Source organism: Scyliorhinus canicula, chromosome 5 (assembly GCF_902713615.1).
Source record: "Scyliorhinus canicula chromosome 5, sScyCan1.1, whole genome shotgun sequence".
Classification (NCBI taxonomy): Eukaryota; Metazoa; Chordata; class Chondrichthyes; order Carcharhiniformes; family Scyliorhinidae; genus Scyliorhinus; species Scyliorhinus canicula.
In genome coordinates this window covers 60,544,522-60,563,722 of record NC_052150.1, presented here as the reverse complement: position 1 = coordinate 60,563,722, position 19,201 = coordinate 60,544,522, and the positions used below count along the sequence as shown (strand labels likewise).

General features: G+C 46.1%; 1 protein-coding gene across 1 annotated transcript in view; it reads right to left on the bottom strand.

Moving 5' to 3' along the window:
* LOC119966013 (E3 ubiquitin-protein ligase MARCHF11-like) overlaps positions 1-19,201 on the bottom strand; it is a 92,852-nt gene that overhangs the window by 30,465 nt on the left and 43,186 nt on the right. Inside the window, exons 2-3 of the mRNA XM_038797151.1 lie at positions 14,369-14,524; positions 7,859-8,051 (exon numbers count right to left, since the gene is read on the bottom strand). Coding sequence (XP_038653079.1) covers positions 7,859-8,051; positions 14,369-14,524 — 349 coding nt within the window. The remainder of the gene's footprint in view (positions 1-7,858; positions 8,052-14,368; positions 14,525-19,201) is intronic.

The following is a 19,201-nucleotide window of genomic DNA, read 5'->3' as shown; positions in this document are numbered from 1 at the left end:
ACAGGCCCGGCCCCTCCGGCATGCAACGCCCACACGACGCCCCAGGGCGACCATGAGACAGGGACAGGCCTGGAGCAACGTGACGCCCCCGTCTCGTGCGAGTGCGGCAACACAGGCGTGTGACACCCAGTGACGAGGGGAGCAGCCACAAGCCCCCCCTCGCAGCCGAGCCAGGACACCCCTACCCAGGACAGCCCGAGCCAGGACAGCCCTACCGAGGACACCCCTACCCGGAACACCCCTACCCAGGACAGCACCACCCAGGACAGCTATACCCAGAACACCACTACCCAGGGCACTACTACCCAGGACAGCCCTACCCAGGACACCCCTACCCAGGACACCGACACACATGACACCGAAAGACAGGACAGTGACACACAGCGGACGGGTGGACACGAACCGCCACCCAGGGGACTATGGAGACGCCACTGCTGTCTCCAACACCCTCCACCATAAAATAGACACTCTGGGTTGGGCACCTTGGTTGGGCACTTTAGTGATGAGGCCTCTGGTACACTCACTGGTGCGCACAACACAGCCGTACCGGTACAGCAGGTGGAGGTAGGAGCAGCAGAGGGGCCGGGAGGTCAGAGGGCATCCTGGCACAAGCATACATCTGCCGCCCAGACGGGTCCTCGGTTCCTGGAGTTACCACACCCACCCACAGACCCGATGCAGTCACCAAACCAGAGACGATTGAAGGGGGTGACAGCTGGCTTGCAGCGGCTGCAGCCGCAGGTGGAGGAATGCCCCCGCATCCAGGAGCTGGGAGTGGTGCCGGTTATGAGTGCCACCCAGGCCGAAACCGCACGGGTGGCGTCCACGGTGGAGGCAATGGGTGCAACGGTGTCAGACATGGGGAGCAGTATGCAAGGCCTGGGGCTTTCCGTGCAGGCAGCGTCTGTGACCCAGGACATGGCTTCCCTCTCACAGGAAGCCATTAGCCAGAGCCAGCAGCAGATGGCAGAGGCGTTCAACGCCGTGGCCCTGTCTCAGCACACTATGGTGCAGTCCCAGCAGGCAATGGCCCAGTCTCAGCAGGCAGGAGCCCAGTCTCAGTAGGCCATTGCTCAGAGCATCGGTGCCATTGCCCATGTGCTGTCCGGCATTGCCCAGACACAGACAGGGATGGCCAAATCCCTGAGCTCCATGGCTGCAAACTTGCAGACCCTTGTCAATACCAGGGCGGGCCTCCAGGACTGGCAGCGCCAGGTGTCGGGGGAGGGGGCGTCGGATGGCTGGTCCATTCGCACCCTCGACCCATCTAGAGGCCCGGGGGCCATCGGGCACCCCGAGGGAGGAGGAGGTGCTGGGGCCCGTCCCGGGTCCCCCTGTAGGGGAGGTCCCGGAACACCGCAGCACCTCGGACCCCCCCCACCTCCGTCCCAGGTGCATCTGGTGGGCAACAGGCAGGACAGGCTGACAGCTCGCCATCCCAGTCGCCCGAGCCGCAGCCTGGCGCATCTAGGCTGGGCCGCCCCAGGAAACGACCGCCAAAGGGATCCCGCGTCACAGGGCAGGAATCACAGGAGTCCACCTCCAGTTCTGCTGTACCGTCTGGGGAACCACCTAGACGTAGTCAAAGGGCCCGTAAGGCCAAACAATTTGACACTGAGTAAGTTGCCACGGGTGCAGGGCACAGACGAGTTATAGGGGCTAGGGCTGTTTGTCATTAAAATCACTTTCACACATACTAATCTGCCTTTGTGCTCTGTCAGAAGCGTGCGGGGGTGTGGTGTGGTGAGGTGAGCGCCAGTGTGTGTGTGATGGGTGGTCTTACGTCGGCCCCAGGTGAGTGTGCCCCCCCCCCTCCCCCGGGTCGCCCACGCCATCCCCCCGGGCAGAGGACGGGACCATGCGCTGCAGTGTCACGGCCGCATGCAGGGATGGTCCGGGTGGAGAGTGGTACCGTGGCCATGGGTCAGACATTGTCCAACAATGTAGACCCAGGTGCTCATCGCAGAGCGGGTCGTCATCATCCTCCATGGCCTGCAATAGACACGCTTCCACCGGCGACTGTGTGAGTCTGGCCCGTTGTGCCGCAGGTGGATCTGCAATGGAGGGGTGGTGTGCATGCGGGTGGGGTGAGGGTGGGTGTGGTTGGTGGGTGTGTTGGGGGGGGGGGGGGGGGGTTGAGGGTGGTCGGCTGGTGCCGTGGTGTGCGGTCTGTGCCCATACTCGGCGATTTCCACGCCCCCCTAGTCAGTGAACCGGGCGGTTATCAGCCTATCCTGTGCCCACTGGCCTAGCCGGTAACCGTGGGCAGCCTTCCGCCCATGCCCAGCCCGTCTGTCCTGACCATTGCCCCCATCCTCCTCATCTGGGGAGGGCTGTGCCTCGTCTTGCTGCTCCTCCTCTGCCTGCGGCACATCACCCCTCTGCTGGCTATGTTGTGCAGGATGCAGCAGACCACAATAATGCGGCCGACCCTATCTGGCGGGTACTGGAGGGCCCCTCCAGAGCGGTCCAGGCACTTGAAACGTATTTTTAGCAGGCCAAAGCACCTCTCTATCACACCCCTGGTCGCTGCATGGCCATCGTTGTAGCTGTTCGCCGCGTCAGTCTGTGGCCTCCCCCCCCCCCCCCCCCCCCCAAACACACACACAGACACACAGAGGTAGGCCACGCCGTCACTTCTCCTGCGTCCAGCCCACGCCGTGACCTACCTCCGCGCTGTCCGGCGTCAACCATCAGCACTGGTTGACGTCATTGTACAAGGTGGTTTAATTTACGCCGGCGTGACCCGTAGTCGTGCCGGTCCCCACCATTCTCTGAGGCGGGTGGCGCGATTCACGCCTCGCCGACTTTTGGGGGGTCGGAAAATTTGGAGGACGGCAGGGGAGGGATTCACGACGACCCCCGGCGACTCTCCGATCCGGCAGAGGGTCGGAGAATCGCACCCATTATTACATATATATTGCCTGTACCAATCCTTCTGTCAAAATGTATTAAATTCCACCTGCCATTTGCCGACTAGTTTATTGATGTCTTGGCAGCAGTCTATTGGTATCAGCCTCACTGTTTGTCACACCTCCAAGGTTAGTATCATTAGCAAATATTTACATTTTAGGGAAAGCAACTGTCTATGTTTTCTGTTCTCCAGCCATTATTTTTATCCACTATTGATCCTCCTTTTCCATAAGCCCCTGTTTGGTACTTTGTCAAATGATTCTTCAAATCCATTCAGACAACAATCATCACCTTCATCAGCACTCTCTACTACTTAATCAAAACATTTAATTAAATTAGCTGCTTTTTACAAATCCCTAATTAATCCCAGCATAGGCTCTCCCTAATTAACTCAAACCTCTCCAAATGTCTGCTGATTTGATTCTTTTCCCTCTCTTCTCTTTACTTTAACATTATCCAATCAATGTTTAGGTAATTAAACTTCCCCAATGGGGATTGTTGGGTTACGGGTATACGGGTTACATGGGTTTAAAGTAGGGTGATCATTGTTCGGCACAACATTGAGGGCCGAAGGGCCTGTTCTGTGCTGTACTGTTCTATGTTCTATGTTCTAATATCATTATACTTCAGTTCTTGCACATGTTTGTTACTTGTCTGCAGATTTGCTCCTATCTCTCTCTCACCATCTGGAGGTCTATGATAACACCTTTCTTGCTGCTCAACTCTAACCAAATTGATTCTGTCCTTCCTTGCCTCTTCAAGGACATACTCTCTTTCCAAAACTACAATCTCTTCCCTAATCAATACTGCCACCCCATCCCCCAGCTTTGATCCCTATCTTTATTGAACATTTTGCCACCTTGAATATTAAGTAGCCAGTTCTCACCACTTTTTTTCACTTTTATTTTATCATCCAAAATGTAATAACAGATTTCCATAGCAATCACTGAATCTGCAAGGTACAAAGGAAATCAGAGTGGAAAGGGGAGAAAACCCACCGAGAGTTAGGAATGAATAAAACGGTTCACAAAATAAAAATAAATTCATCACACCTTTCTCCCAGCTTTGGAAAGCACCAAAGAAGCTCTTTTCACTCACTCACACACGTACACGTGAAAAAAAAATCTTCAGACTGAGTTGTGCACTGGGTATTAAACAGTGTACAATGAACAGATCGAAGATGAGGGTGGAACTGGGGCATGTTCCCTTCCTAAGGTGGGGGTGATGGGGTGTCACGAATGCAAAATCAGCCAAACAGACTCCTTGTTGCAGTAAAAATGAGAAGCTCACCAGTTTATCCAACATAGGCTCATTTAAGCAAAGCTTTTCATCTTGGGGAAGGGGCTCAGAGCGCACTCAAGAATGGGTGGGGTGGTGGGGGTGATGGGGGGGGGGGAGGGGTGATGGGGGGGGTGATGGGGGGGGGGGGGGGGGGGTGATGAGGGGCGGGGGGTGCGTGCGAGGGCTGAAATTAAATACAGGTAATGCCACAAGAAAAAAGCTAGTCTCATTCATCTCAACAAGCCTGTAGTGCGGCAGGGTCATGGAATCAATTCATCGTCACCTCTCCCTCTCAGGAATTTGATCACAATCTCAGCAACCAGAGAGAGTGAAAGAAAGAGAAAAGAACAACTCTGAGGGCGAATCTTATGGATTTCAAGCACATCAGTTTTAAGGCACTCTTCTGCCACTGTCACTGCCACTACATATTCCGTAATGGCAATTTACACTTGTAACTCACCAACCATATTCACCACACCTGTGCATTACATGCATTCAGAACATGCGTTTGTATTCCTTACAATCCTTCTTAGTCTGCTCTTATCCAATATGATTTAACTTGTTTCTTTAGTACTATCAAGTAGATGTTCTATGTTGCGTTCTCCCCGTGTGTGCGTGGGTTTCCTCCGGGTGCTCCGGTTTCCTCCCACAGTCCAAAGATGTGGTTAGGTGGATTGGCCATGCTAAATTGCCCTTAGTGTCCAAAACGTTAGGTGGGGTTACTGGGTTATCGGGATAGGATGGGGGCCTAGATAGGGTGCCCTTTCTGAGGGTCAGTGAGACTCGATGGGTCGGATGGCCTCCTTCTGCACTATAAGGATTCCTATTCTATTGTTCCGACATAAAGACTGTTCATTTAGGTGAGGCATTTGACATTATTTGTTATCTAAGGTTAGGTAGTACTGCCAGAGATTTGAACATTGACTATTCCCTCATCAACAATCCAGGAGTAACTGCTTTTAAATCTCAGGAGGAGGAAGTAGAAAATGAGTTTGAACTCAGTTTTTGAGTAAGCGCACACACACGGGTATCATCTGCATACTGAAGCTCATGGCTTGGCTTGGAATAGCTTTGGTTTTTGATTGAAGGCAAAGTATGCAGACTCCGGTTTCCTCCTACAAGTCCCGAAAGAATGTACAAACTCCACACAAATCACCCAAGGCTGGAATTAAACCCGGGTCCCTGATGCTGCAAGGCAGCAGTGCTAACCGTGCTGAACAAACTAATCTGTAAGGGGTCCATGCACGCACCCCGTCACGTACAAAATGCCTGCTTGGCACCTTGGCAGTGCCGGCCTGCTACCCTGGCAGTACCCCTGTAAGCTGGCAGTGCCACCTGGACATCGCCAGGCTGATAGCCAGGTGCAAGTGCCAGATGGGCAGTGCTAGGTGGCATCAGCTATGCCAGGGTGCCACCCTGCCTAGAAGGCAAGCACCTGGGGCCTCTGATCCCCTGGGAGACACCCACAAGTGCCGGTCCATATGATCCCTGTTTGTGGAGACCAGCACTGATGTATCCAAGGCCTCGATAGTAAGCATTGGAAAAACAAACCTAATGTTTGTTGTCCTCATCCAGTGTCCACAAACACATATATATAATAATCTTTATTAGTGTCACCACTAGGCTTACATTAACACTGCAATGAAGTTACTGTGAAAAGTCCCTAGTTGCCACACTCTGGCGCCTGTTCGGGTACACAGAGGGAGAATTTAGAATGTCCAATTCACCTAACCGCATGTCTTTCGGGACTTGTTGGAGGAAACTGAAGCACCCGGAGGAAACCCACGTAGACACGGGTAGAACGTGCAGACTGTGCACAGACAATAACCCAAGCTGGGAATAGAACCCAGGTCCCTGGCACTATGAAGCAACAGTGCTAATCACTGTGCTGCCATGCCGCCATATACTTAGGAATCAGTAGGAGAATGTTTGATTGTTTTCTCCCCTTGCTAGCTCAGGACACTGAGACTAATTATAATATTACACGGCTTACAATTGCGGCTATCTTTGTGACATTACCAAATTTATATGTTTGATTTTCTATTCTATTACCCAAGTCATTCATAAAGATAGTCGGGTGGCACGGTGGTGCAGTGGTTAGCATTGGTGCCTCATGGCACCGAGGACCCAAGTTCAATCCCGGCCCCGGGTCACTGTCCTGTGGAGTTTGCACATTCTCCCCGTGTCTGCGTGGGTCTCACCCCCACAACCCAAAGATGTGCAGGGTAGGTGGATTGGCCCTGTTAAATTGCCCCTTCATTGGAAAAAGAGAATTGGTTACTCTAAATTTATATTTTTAAAAATTAGTAAATATGGTGAATAGTTGAGGCCCCAGTACAGATCCTTGCGGGCATCAATCATCACATCCTACCAATTAGAAGCCTGCCCACTCTTACTATTCTCTGTCTCTTATCGTTCCGCCAATTCCTAACCAGGTCTATAACTTGTCTCCAGTTCCAGGAGCTTTCACTTCAGCTAACAATTCTTTTGGGGGACTTTATCAAACATTTTCCTGAAGCACATATAAAACAACATCCATAAACACTCCCCTGTTCACTACCTTAATCACCTCCTCAAAATATTGTAAAACATCTCAGATTTTTGATATTAATAAATCTGCAGTAGAGGCAACTTAAATCAGTACTTAAAATATCTTATGTCCAATAAATTATTAGTTAACAGGACAGGACTCCTACTGTGTCAATTTAATGCCACACAATAAAAATATTTTAAAAATTTCCATCCAGGTTTATAGCATCCTACACTGTTTTGCCACATTTCAGAGAGGAATTCTCTGGCAGAAAGCATACTGATATACTACTTATGCCTTTCTAATGAGACAGAAAATGGCTACTGTGAACTATAACTACTTTCACAAACATGGAGCCCTATTGCCCACCGATCTCAAAATTTGGCATCTCTCGTACTCAACAAAACCAGTAACTAATACCTCATACCGAGAAACTGATGCTTATGCCTTGAATGGATGAATGCCTAATATGCTTGACATTTCACTGTTATTTTAAAACAAACATGAATCCATTTACCATATATACTTAAATAAAAATCAATCTCATTTAAAAGTTGACCTTTGTTTTTCAGGGATCAAAGTTCCTTGGCTGCCCCACTCCCCTTCCTGCTGCCCTGGGACCCCTTCACATACATAACAAAAGAAAAAGGGCAGTTAGTATGCGCAGTCTAGGAAGTTCTGGTGCTGGTCTGCCTGCCCTCAGAGTTGCTTGGGCATTTTGTCTGCTAACACTGGCAAAATCACAGCACTCGACGTGGAATCACACCTCCGACCAAACAAAGTGCCTGGCTCACCGTGTTGCACTGGGACTCAGAACTAAACAGCACAACCTGTCCAACATGTATCATCATAAGAGACTAATCAGTGGGCTAATTCATATAGGCCAGTCAATCCATGTACAGGATGCTGTGTGGGCCCAAATCAAGCAGGCATGGTAACCCCTTGAAAATATTATTCATGTAAAAGGGAACACTTACATTTTTGCCTAAAAGGATTGGTTTCAAAAATATGACTTTTATGTGGGTACATATGGTATCTTGAACAGATTAACAAGTCTCATCCTATCATCATCACAAATGTTATGGCTTTAATGTGTTAACAGAAATAGTGATTTGACTCATGCATTCAACATACCTATGCAAACAAGGTCCATAAAGCCATACATTCCATAGCAGATTTGAAATAAGATGTCTCTTCGCTGCCAAATTGCAGCAGGACTGAAGGCTGACCATAAGAGCCAGGTCACACTTGCTATCAGAAAAAGGCAACCAAGGATCACTGCTATTATTTGAACCTTCTCAACCAAGGTCACTGTGATAGGTTCCCACTGCAGGAGGAAAAAATGATAATTTAAACTCGAGAATATTAATAATTTCTTTTTAGAGAATGTCAGTAAATAACTTTTTACAAAGCAAACAGTTTGCACCATTCATACAGATTGTTTTCTGAAAAAACAATATTACTTTGCATTTGCAACAAATTGCAAACTTGTGCTTTCTACAGTGCTGTGCAGATAATTGTGTGGATATGGTAAGCACTATCACCCACAAAGAAAGACAAATTGTCAACATTCTTCCTTCCCCCACCCACCATCCCCCACCACCCAATGCCACTTAGTCTGTGACTTGAATTGTTGTTTCCCCTCAATAGTGATATATTACAAGTAAGTCTGGCGATGTTCAACAGTAGCAGCAGGTCCTCCTGCTTCCAAAGCAAAACAGGCTGGAATGCAGTCTAAAGTCCAAAACTTTGATAACAACAGATTTCTGCTTTTTATTTTTAAATTTATTTCCATTGCTTCGTTGGTACTTTTAAAGTTTAGAAGCTTTTTAAAAAAAATGAGATTCAACAGTTTCCTTGATCATAGAATGGTTGCACCACAGAAGAAAGTAATTCAGCCCATGGAGTCTGTGGTTGCACTCTGGAGGAACAATTCACTTATTTCAATTCCTCTCCCTCTCCCCAGAGCTCTACATATTCTTCCTTTTCAGATAATAATCCAATTTTCTCTTGAATGTCTCGATTGAACCTGCCTCCACCACGCTCTCAGGCAGTGCATTCCAGATTCAAACTCGTCTCTATATAAAAAGGCCTTTTTTCAGATCGTTATTAACTTAAGTCTATGCCATCTGGTTCTCAATGTTTCCACCAAAGGGAACAGTTTCAGCCTATTCACTCTTTCCAAGCCCCTCGTCAGTTTAAGTATCGCTATTAAATCTAACTTTCTTGCAAATAGGAAATTATATATTTTTATTACTCATTAATTTCAGTTGCACTTGTAGACTGCACTGTGCCAGGTACTTCCATTGTTAAAGGTGTAAAGCTTTGTTGCAGCTTGTGTGATACGCGATAGCTTTTTATAATTGTGAGAACATTTTCCCCTTTTATTAGACAATCTGGTCACAGAATTTTCTCTCAAATCATTCAAAATGCTTCTGTAAAATGTTTTTAGCCTGTATTTTTTCCTCAGGAACTAAAATTTCAATTGGCTGGAGTAAGAATTTGGACAAAATAAAAAATAAAATTGAAAATATCACAAATTCATGATTATTTTATCCTTTGTAATATATTTTGCATCCTTTGATGCCTTCAACACCAAACACATTTAAAGGAAAGCCTAGGATTGGACCATAAAGTATTTTTGCAGACTCTGGAGGCATTTAAACATGGCAGGCAGCACCCAATTCCAGCAATCACAGAACTGACTATTTTCATCAGCGCAGGATAAGGGTGCAGTTTGAACACTCCCAACCTGACTGGTTCCATTGAAAGGCAGGTATCCCAGACACACCCCCTACCCACTCCCTCCCCCACCTCTACCCCTACCCATCATGTTCTGCCTAATCTGCATGCGTCTGGGAAACATCTCCTCCATGCATGCTAATACTTACCAGAGATTTACCAGGATGTTGCCTGGAATGGAGAGTAGGTCTTATGAGGAAAAGTTGAGGGTGCTGGGCCTTTTCTCATTAGAACGGAGAAGGATGAGGGGCGACTTGATAGAGGTTTATAAGATGATCAGGGGAATAGATAGAGTAGACAGTCAGAGACTTTTTCCCCGGGTGGAACAAACCATTACAAGGGGACATAAATTTAAGGTAAATGATAGAAGATATAGGGGGGATGTCAGAGGTAGGTTCTTTACCCAGAGAGTAGTGGGGGCATGGAAAGCACTGCCTGTGGAAGTAGTTGAGTCGGAAACGTTAGGGACCTTCAAGCGGCTATTGGATAGGTGCATGGATTATGGTAGAATAATGGAGTGTAGATTAATTTATTCTTAAGGGCAGCACGGTAGTATTGTGGATAGCACAATTGCTTCACAGCTCCAGGGCCCCAGGTTCGATTCCGGCTTGGGTCACTGTCTGTGTGGAGTCTGCACATCCTCCCAGTGTGTGCGTGGGTTTCCTTCGGGTGCTCCGGTTTCCTCCCACAGTCCAAAGATGTGCAGGTTGGGTGGATTGGCCATGATAAATAGCCCTTAGTGTCGAAAATTCTATGATAATCTATGATTAACCTAGGACAAAAGTTCGGCACAACATCATGGGCCGAAGGGCCTGTTCTGTGCTGTATTTCTCTATGTTCTATGTACTCTCGCCCAGCTTCTTCCCCGCTATTACCAGACTCCTGAATTACTCTTATGGACTGAACTGATCTCTTCGCAAATCTTCTCTACTGAGTAGTATAGCACTCCACATACTCACCTGTTGCTTGTGCCTATGTATTTACATTGTATATTTATGTGTGTCCTTTTTTTTCATGTGTGGAATGAACTATCTGGACAGAACAATACTTTTCACAACCTCGGTACGCGTGACTATAAAACAAATCCAATCCAATCCAAATGCCATACAGTGTGGTCAGTATCAGAAGCATGTTGGTACACTTCAGAGACCATTTTGAAGGTTATGTGTGCCATAGCACTAAAAAACGTGGGTGCTACACATGCAAATCTGGTGGTTTTAGAGTCTAAACCAAGATGTTTGAAGTAGGAAATAACGGTTAGCTTCACATGATGTGCAAAAAGTGAAACAAAGTTTGGAAAAGACAGATTGGATTAAGGATGAGAGATAAAAGAGACAGACATGAACAGAAAAGAAAATGTAATTCTCCATTATTAACCTTCTTCTGTGGTAATGAGAATCCAGACTTGAAGTGTTATCAAACAAATTTGACATCAAGCCGCAAAAGGCAATATTGTGGCAGATGACCAAAAGGTTGGTAAAAGACAGAGAGGTAGACACAGAGGGGTAGAGACAGAGAGGTAGACAGAGAAACTGAGACTGAGAGACAGAGACAGAGAGACAGAGACAGAGAGACAGAGAGGTAGAGATAGTGTCATGTGAGAGTACCTTTAAGAAATGCATGTGTAAGCAATGTACCTTTAAGAAATGGAGCAGCTCATATTACTGAAGTGATGTCAGAGGGTGGGGGGAGCTGAGATGAGCTCACTTCTGTTTTTAGTTTCAGTTTTGAGGAAAAGAGCTTGGGTGTGTCTGTGTTTGCAGTAAGCTGGATCTGCGGTGATCTCTGCCAGTAAAGAATATTTCTGAATCATTTGGGTGATTTAAACTCATAATAGTAATGTCTATAACCTGATGTGTTTCTGTCTAAAGGTGTTAAGTCTTTTGGAGGTTTGAAGGAACATTTTGAGGGATTATTTAGTGTTGTATTATTTTCGGGGTTATCTTTGAAGTAAGGGGTGTTAAGGGATCCAATGTTTATTTAAGAAGGTTAAGTTGAGTTCATGGAATAAACATTGTTTTGTGTTTAAAAACCCACGTGTCCATAATTGTAGTACCACACCTGGAGACCAAGCCGTGTGCTTCAAAAGCAACAATACATTAAAGGGAGAGGTTGGTTGAACTCCATGATATATTTTGGGATTCTGAAAACACCGCTCCCATAACAATAGAGAGATAGAGACAGAGCGGTAGAGACAGAGAGGTAGAGACAGAGAGGTAGAGGTAGAGAAGTAGAGGTAGAGACAGAGAAGTAGAGGTAGAGTCAGAGAAGTAGAGGTAGAGACAGAGAAGTAGAGGTAGAGACAGAGAGACAGAGACAGAGAGAGAGAGACAGAGACAGAGACAGAGAGAGAGACAGAAACAGAGAGACAGAGACAGAGACAGAGAGACCAAGACAGAGACAGAGAGATCGAGACAGAGAGATCGAGACAGAGAGATCGAGACAGAGGTAGAGACAGAGAGGTAGAGACAGAGAGATTTGGGAGGTGAATTTCAGAGCTTGAAGTCTCAGCAGATGAAGGGACGGCCACCAATGGTGGAGCAATTAAAATCAGGGATGTACAAGAGGTCAGTTGAGAAGAGTAGATTTGAAAACCGGATGAGAATTTTAAAATTAAGGCGATGCTTAACTAGAAGCCAATATAGTTAAATAAATAGTTAGTGTGGAAGCTGCTGTCCACTTTCCACATAAATAATGATCAACACTATTAACCATACAACAGATCTCATCAATGGGTTTCTTCAGTGTATACTTGCTCATCTCAATTTGTAAAGCTTCTATCTTGCCTGTACTGAATTTGGATTTAATTATTCCCTTTAAAATCAAAATTTTACTTCACATAAAAGCACGGTAGCATTGGGCAGCACGGTAGCATCGTGGTTAGCACAGTTGCTTCACAGCTCCAGGGTCCCAGGTTCGATTTTCGGCTGGGTCACTGTCTATGCGGAGTCTGGACGTTCTCCCCGTGTGTGTGTAGGTTTCCTCCGGGTGCTCCAGTTTCCTCCCACAGTCCAAAGATGCGCGGGTTAGGTGGATTGGCCATGCTAAATTGCCTCTTAATGGCCAAAAAAGTTTAAGTGGGGGTTACTGGGTTATGGAGTTAGGGTAGATATGTGGGCTTGAGTAGGGTACTCTTTGTAATGGCCAGTACAGACCCGATGGGCCGAATGGCCTCCTTCTGCACTGTAAATTCTATGTATCTAGAGATTATGTGTGAGCAGGGTGGTACATGAGTTAGGATATGGGTAGCAGAGTTTTGTATGACCTTAGGTTTATGAGGATGGGAATGCCGTTAAGGGTAACAAAGGTGTGGTGACAAGAACAGATGAGCTGAGTCGGGGTAGCGTTAGGCAATGTACAGAGGAAGGAGTTGGTCTTAGTGACGGAGCAGATATGTGGTCAAAAGCTCATCTCAGGACCAGATTCGCCACCAAGGTTGTGAATTGTTTGTTTCAGCCTCTGAAAATTACCAGTGAAAGTAACAGTAATGGGGGGCTAAAGAATGGAGTTGATGACAGGAGCCAAAGATAATGGATTATTTCTGCCCAATTTTAGTTCTAGTTGAAGATCTGGCTATCTCGCAGCTTTTGGTGCAGCAGGGTTCTTGCTTCCTGATTTCACACTTAACTCTGCATGTGTGGAAGCTGCTGTCCACTTTCCACATAAATAATGATCAACACTATTAACCATACAACAGATCTCATCAATGGGTTTCTTCAGTGTATACTTGCTCATCTCAATTTGTAAAGCTTCTATCTTGCCTGTACTGAATTTGGATTTAATTATTCCCTTTAAAATCAAAATTTTACTTCACATAAAATTTGTAAAACAAATCAGATGCAACTGAATGGAGAAACTGTCCAACCCTATAATTAAATATCCTCTGTTATTCCATCTGGAATTTATGCGGACTATCATGTTGGTAGAATTCGCCAAGTACCCAAATTATTATCTTAAATCTGCAAGAAGTAATTTTGAGGTATCCCAAGTAAACCAACCCTTAAACCCTTTGGATTATATATTAAAACTGCATTCTTCATTTATATCTCACAATCAAAATAGAACACAGAAGAAGCATTATATTCATGATAATCGGGGAACCAAATGCTCAGTTACAACTTTTCAAACAATAGCATACTCTGACATCATCAGTTTCAATTCCAATTGTAACAACTCATTGCAATATTGTTATATTACTTATTCATGTATTATTATTCAAACCTGAACAGATGTGAATATCAAAATAGTCAATATCACTTGTATCCATACAGATATGTTCATAAATTCACAGTTGCATAGAGAAAAAGACAATTTATCTATTGTGCAAAGGTGATGTCATAATAAATGTTTAGCATGAAGGAAGCTACTACTTGAATATTCTTTGTGTGAATTTCAGTTTGGGTGGGTTATTGGTGGGTATCCTAGAAGGAATGGGGTGCTGTAAGAGGGGTTAGGGGGGGCCTGAAGAGGGGGGACCCTGAGGGACCCCATAACGGGATGTCTTCACTTGGGGGTGTGGGGTAGTCCATATGTGTAGGGGGGTGTCATTGCCCATGGATGTGGGGTGTGGGGAACCCATAAACCCTTTCAAAATGGCAGCCCGATCTTGGAGTTCAGCTCCCCAGTGTTAAAAATAATCCTCAGCGTGGGCTAAACCGGTGAGAAACACCCCAGGGCCCAAAAGAAGTGACTAAATGTCATTGAATAGCAGTGGGGAATTCACCGGCAGAGCCGGCGGGAAACTCCCTGAAAAACCCACCACAAATTAACTTTGAAATTTTGGGAGATAATCGCGCCCTAAGTCTATAATTGTAATATAAAAGCCTCCATGAGGTATAAACAGCTCAGCCTGTAGTTTGAAATAGACTTTCTTAATGGATAATTCATATAATGTTTCTTTACCTGGCATGGTCTTTTCATCCTTATTGCCACAACATGGTATCTGTAACAGCAAATCTCACAGCTCCATGACCCTCTTTCACTAATCCACTTCAAAAGACACGGCTGGTGTGAGTAGCGTACTGAGCCATCACATCGACAAGGACTCAGCAATTCACCCTTAAGGAGACACAAAGGGAGAACAAAATACAAAAGATTTAACAAACTTCATGACAGTTACCACAAACTTGTGCAAATGTGCTTAGTTCAGATATTCGCTCATGAAACACATTCTCAGGCACCATATGAGTCTCAAAGTATTCAAGTTAATAGGCTGCATTTTAAATCTTCTATAATTGATCTGGCAATTTCACTGCTTTCCCTTTTCTCTCGTCTTAAAGGAAAAGTTGGGGCTGGATTCTCCGCCCTGCCACGACACTTTTCTGCCCAGACCCACCGGCGGGATTTTCTGTTACGCCGGCCGATCAATGGGGTTTCCCATTGTGGGGAAGCCCCACGCCGTCGGAAACCCCCGGGCCAGGCAAAACGGAGAATCACGCCGGTAGAGAATCCCGCCCCTAATAATTGATTAGAAAGCCTCTCACCTGAAGTTTAGATAAATCCCTCCAAATATAATGCTTTCAGAAGCCTCTTTTCTTTGACGCACAAATCTGAAATACTTTTTATTACTTTTTGAGTTCCTGATCTCAAACATGCAGTAAGTAAAGATCTTGGACTAGATCACAAAGAAGAAGAAAATAATAGGGACAGACGCCACACCTGACAAATAATCTCTGAATAACATTGGCTGAGGCTTAGGAACAAATTGCCTATTCTCTTGGTCATGGATCATGTGTAATGTGCATTAAACAAATGAGCATGAAATTAGTTTCTTGAAAATATGAGCCTCATTCATTCATAACAAGGAAAAATCACAGCTACAAACAAAGGCTTTTTTCAAGTTATATTCTGCCTGGCTAGAATATAAAAGTTAGCAATTAACAATTTGCAATTGATTGGATATATATCAGTGGCAAACGTCACTGGATCTTGAACACATTATGCCATAACCAAGTCTAGAATGTCTACCATCTCAACAAGATCATTGATATAAAATAAGTAGGCCTGCTACTCTAAGGCAAAAAATCACTACAAAATCAAACAGTCTTATATCTTAATCTTGTTTCATCACACAATGCATTAGGTATGCAGGAAATGTCATATTCCTCAGTAGATGATGTCTTTGTATGTCTAGCTGGTTCTTCATTCTCCTTGCTGCCATTTTCTTCAGAATCCCTAATGCCATTTACCTCAATTTCAACTTCTCAAAATGACTCTTACTCTACAACCATACTTTCTACAGCTACAGCTCATTCCTTTTTGCGTATCACAATATGCTGTTTTGTGAATGGATGGTTGCTTTCATAGAATCTCTACAGTGCAGAAGGAGGCCATTCAGCCCATAAAGGGTCCACTGACCCTTCGAAAGACCACACTACCTTGGCGCAATCCCCCTCCCTATTCCTGCAACTCCATCCTAAGGGGCAATTTAGCATGGCCAATCCACCTAGCATCTTTGGACTGTGGGAGGAAACTGGAAGCACCCAGGGGAAACCGATGTAGATACAGGGAGAACATACAAATTCCACACAGTTACCGAATTTCGGAATCGAACCCGGCTCCCTGGCACTGTGAGGCAGGAGTCCTAACCACTGTGTCACCTGCCACCTACTCATAACTTTTCACCCAAGATTTTATTTGTTTTCTTTCTTTATCTCTCACCTTTAAATGCTGTTTCATCAGTCCACCTTTTTTCTTAATTCATTTTTTACGGGATGTGGGCTTTGCTGGCGAAGCCAACTTTTGTTGCCCATCCCTAACTGCCCTCGAGAAGGTGGTGGTAGGCTGCCTTTTTGAACCGCTGCAGTCCATGTAATGTAGGTATACCCACTGTGCTATTAGGAAGGGAGTTCCAGAATTTTGACACAGTGACAGTGAAGGAATGGCAACATATTTCCAAGTCAGGATGGTGAGTGCTTTGGAGGGAAACTTCCAGGTGGTGGTGATCCCATGCATCTGCTGCCCTTGTATTTCTAGATGGGTTTGGAAAGGGCTGCCTAAGGAACCTTGGTGAGTTCCTGCAGTGTATCTTGTACATTGTGCATCAGTGGTGGAGGGAGTGAATGTTTGTTGAAGGGGTAGCAATCAAGCGGTCTGCTTTGGCCTGGATGGTGTCAAGCTTGAGTGTTGTTGGAGCTGCACTCATCCAGGCAAGTGGAGAGTATTCCTCACACGCCTGACTTGTGCCTTGTAGGTGGTGGACAGGCTTTGGGGAGTCAGGAGGTGAGTTATTCGCCGCAGGATGCCCAGCTTGTGAACTGCTCTTGTAGCCAGAGTATTAATGTGGCTAGTCCAGTTCAGTTTCTGGTCAATGATAACCTCCCAGGATGTTTATTGTGGGGGTTCTGTGATGGTAATACCATTGAATAACCATAAGCTTTATTAGTGTCATTAAGCTGACATTAACACTGCAATGCAGTTACTGTGAAAATCCCCTAGTCGCCACACTACAGTGCCTGTTCGGGTACTCTGAGGGAGAATTCAGAATGTCCAATTCACCTAACAAGCATGTCTTTTGGGACTTGTGGGAGGAAACCAGAGCACCCGGAGGAAACCCATGCAAACACGGGAGAACATACAGACTCCGTAATGACCCAAGCTGGGAAGAGAACCCGGGACCCTGGCGCTGTGAAGCAACATTGCTAACCACTGTGCTACTGTGCCGCCTATTTCAATTCTCTTTTGATTCTCTTTTATTTGAGTTGGTCATTGCCTGGCACTTTTGTGGCACAAATGTAACTTGCCACTTGTCAGCCCAAGCCTGAATATTGTTTATATCTTGTTGCATTTGCACATCATAGATCAGAGTTAACCATAGAATTTACAATGCAGAAGGAGGCCATTCGGCCCTCGAGTCTGCACTGGCCCTTACAAAGCGCACCCTACTCAAGTCCACGTATCTACCCTATCTCCGTAACCCAGTAATCCTCACTTAAACTTTTTTGGACACTAAGGGCAATTTATCATGGCCAATCCACCTAATCCGCACATCTTTGGACTGTGGGAGGAAACCGGAGCAGTCACAAGGAGAACATGCAGACTCCGCACAGACAGTGACCCAGCCGGGAATCGAACCTGGGACCCTGGAGATGTGAAGCAACTATGCTAACCACTATGCTACCGTGCTGCCCTCTATGCTACCGTGCTGCCCTGACATGGAATGCTTCATTATTTCAGGAGTCGCGAATGGTGCTGAACATTGTGCAGTCATCTGCAAACATCCCCATTTCTTACCTTATGTTGGAAGGAATGTCATTTATGAGGCAGCTGAAGATGGTTGAGCACAGGACACTGCTCTGAGGAACTCTTGCAGTGATATCCTGGACTGAAATGACTGACCTCCAATAACCATCTTCCTTTGTGCTAGGTATGATTCCAACCAGTGGAGAGTTTTCCCCCTGATTCCCATTGACTCCAGTTTTACTAGGGCTCCGTGATTCTATACTCAATCAAATGCTGCCTTGATGCCAAAGGCAGTCACTCTCACCTCACCTCTGGAGTTCAGCTCTTCTGTCCATGTTTGAACCAAGGCTATAAGACCATAAGACCATAAGACATAGGAGTGGAAGTAAGGCCATTCGGCCCATCGAGTCCACTCCGCCATTCAATCATGGCTGATGGGCATTTCAACTCCACCTACCAGCATTCTCCCCGTAGCCCTTAATTCCTCGCGACATCAAGAATTTATCCATCTCTGCCTTGAAGCCATTTAGCGTCCCGGCCTCCACTGCACTCCGCGGCAATGAATTCCACAGGCCCACCACTCTCTGGCTGAAGAAATGTCTCCGCATTTCTGTTCTGAATTTACCCCCTCTAATTCTAAGGCTGTGCCCATGGGTCCTCGTCTCCTCGCCTAACGGAAACAGTTTCTTTGCGTCCACCCTTTCTAAGCCATGTATTATCTTGTAAGTTTCTATTAGATCTCCCCTTAACCTTCTAAACTCCAATGAATACAATCCCAGGATCCTCAGCCGTTCATCATATGTTAGACCCGCCATTCCAGGGATCATCCGTGTGAATCTCCGCTGGACACGCTCCAGTGCCAGTATGTCCTTCCTGAGATGTGGGGCCCAAAACTGGACACAGTACTCCAAATGGGGCCTAACCAGAGCCTTATAAAGGCTCAGTAGCACATCGCTGCTTTTATATTCCAACCCTGAGATAAATGACAACATTGCATTCGCTTTCTTAATCACGGATTCCACCTGCATGTTTACCTTTAGGGAATCCTCGACTAGCACTCCCAGATCCCTTTGTACTTTGGCTTTATGAATTTTCTCACCGTTTAGAAAGTAGTCTATGCTTGGATTCTTTTTTCCAAAGTGCAAGACCTCACATTTTCTCACGTTGAATTGCATCAGCCATTTCCTGCACCACTCTCCCAAACTGTCTAGATCCTTCTGCAGCCTCCCCACTTCCTCAGCACTACCTGCCTGACCACCTAACTTCGTATCATCGGCAAACTTCGCTAGAATGCCCCCAGTCCCTTCATCCAGATCATTAATATATATGGTGAACAGCTGCGGCCCCAACACTGAACCCTGCGGGACACCGCTGGTCACCGGCTGCCATTCCGAAAAAGAACCTTTTATCCCAACTCTCTGCCTTCTGTCAGACAGCCAATCCTCAACCCATGCCAGTAGCTCACCTCGAACACCATGGGCCCTCACCTTACTCAGCAGCCTCCTGTGTGGCACCTTATCAAAGGCCTTTTGGAAATCCAGATAGACCACATCC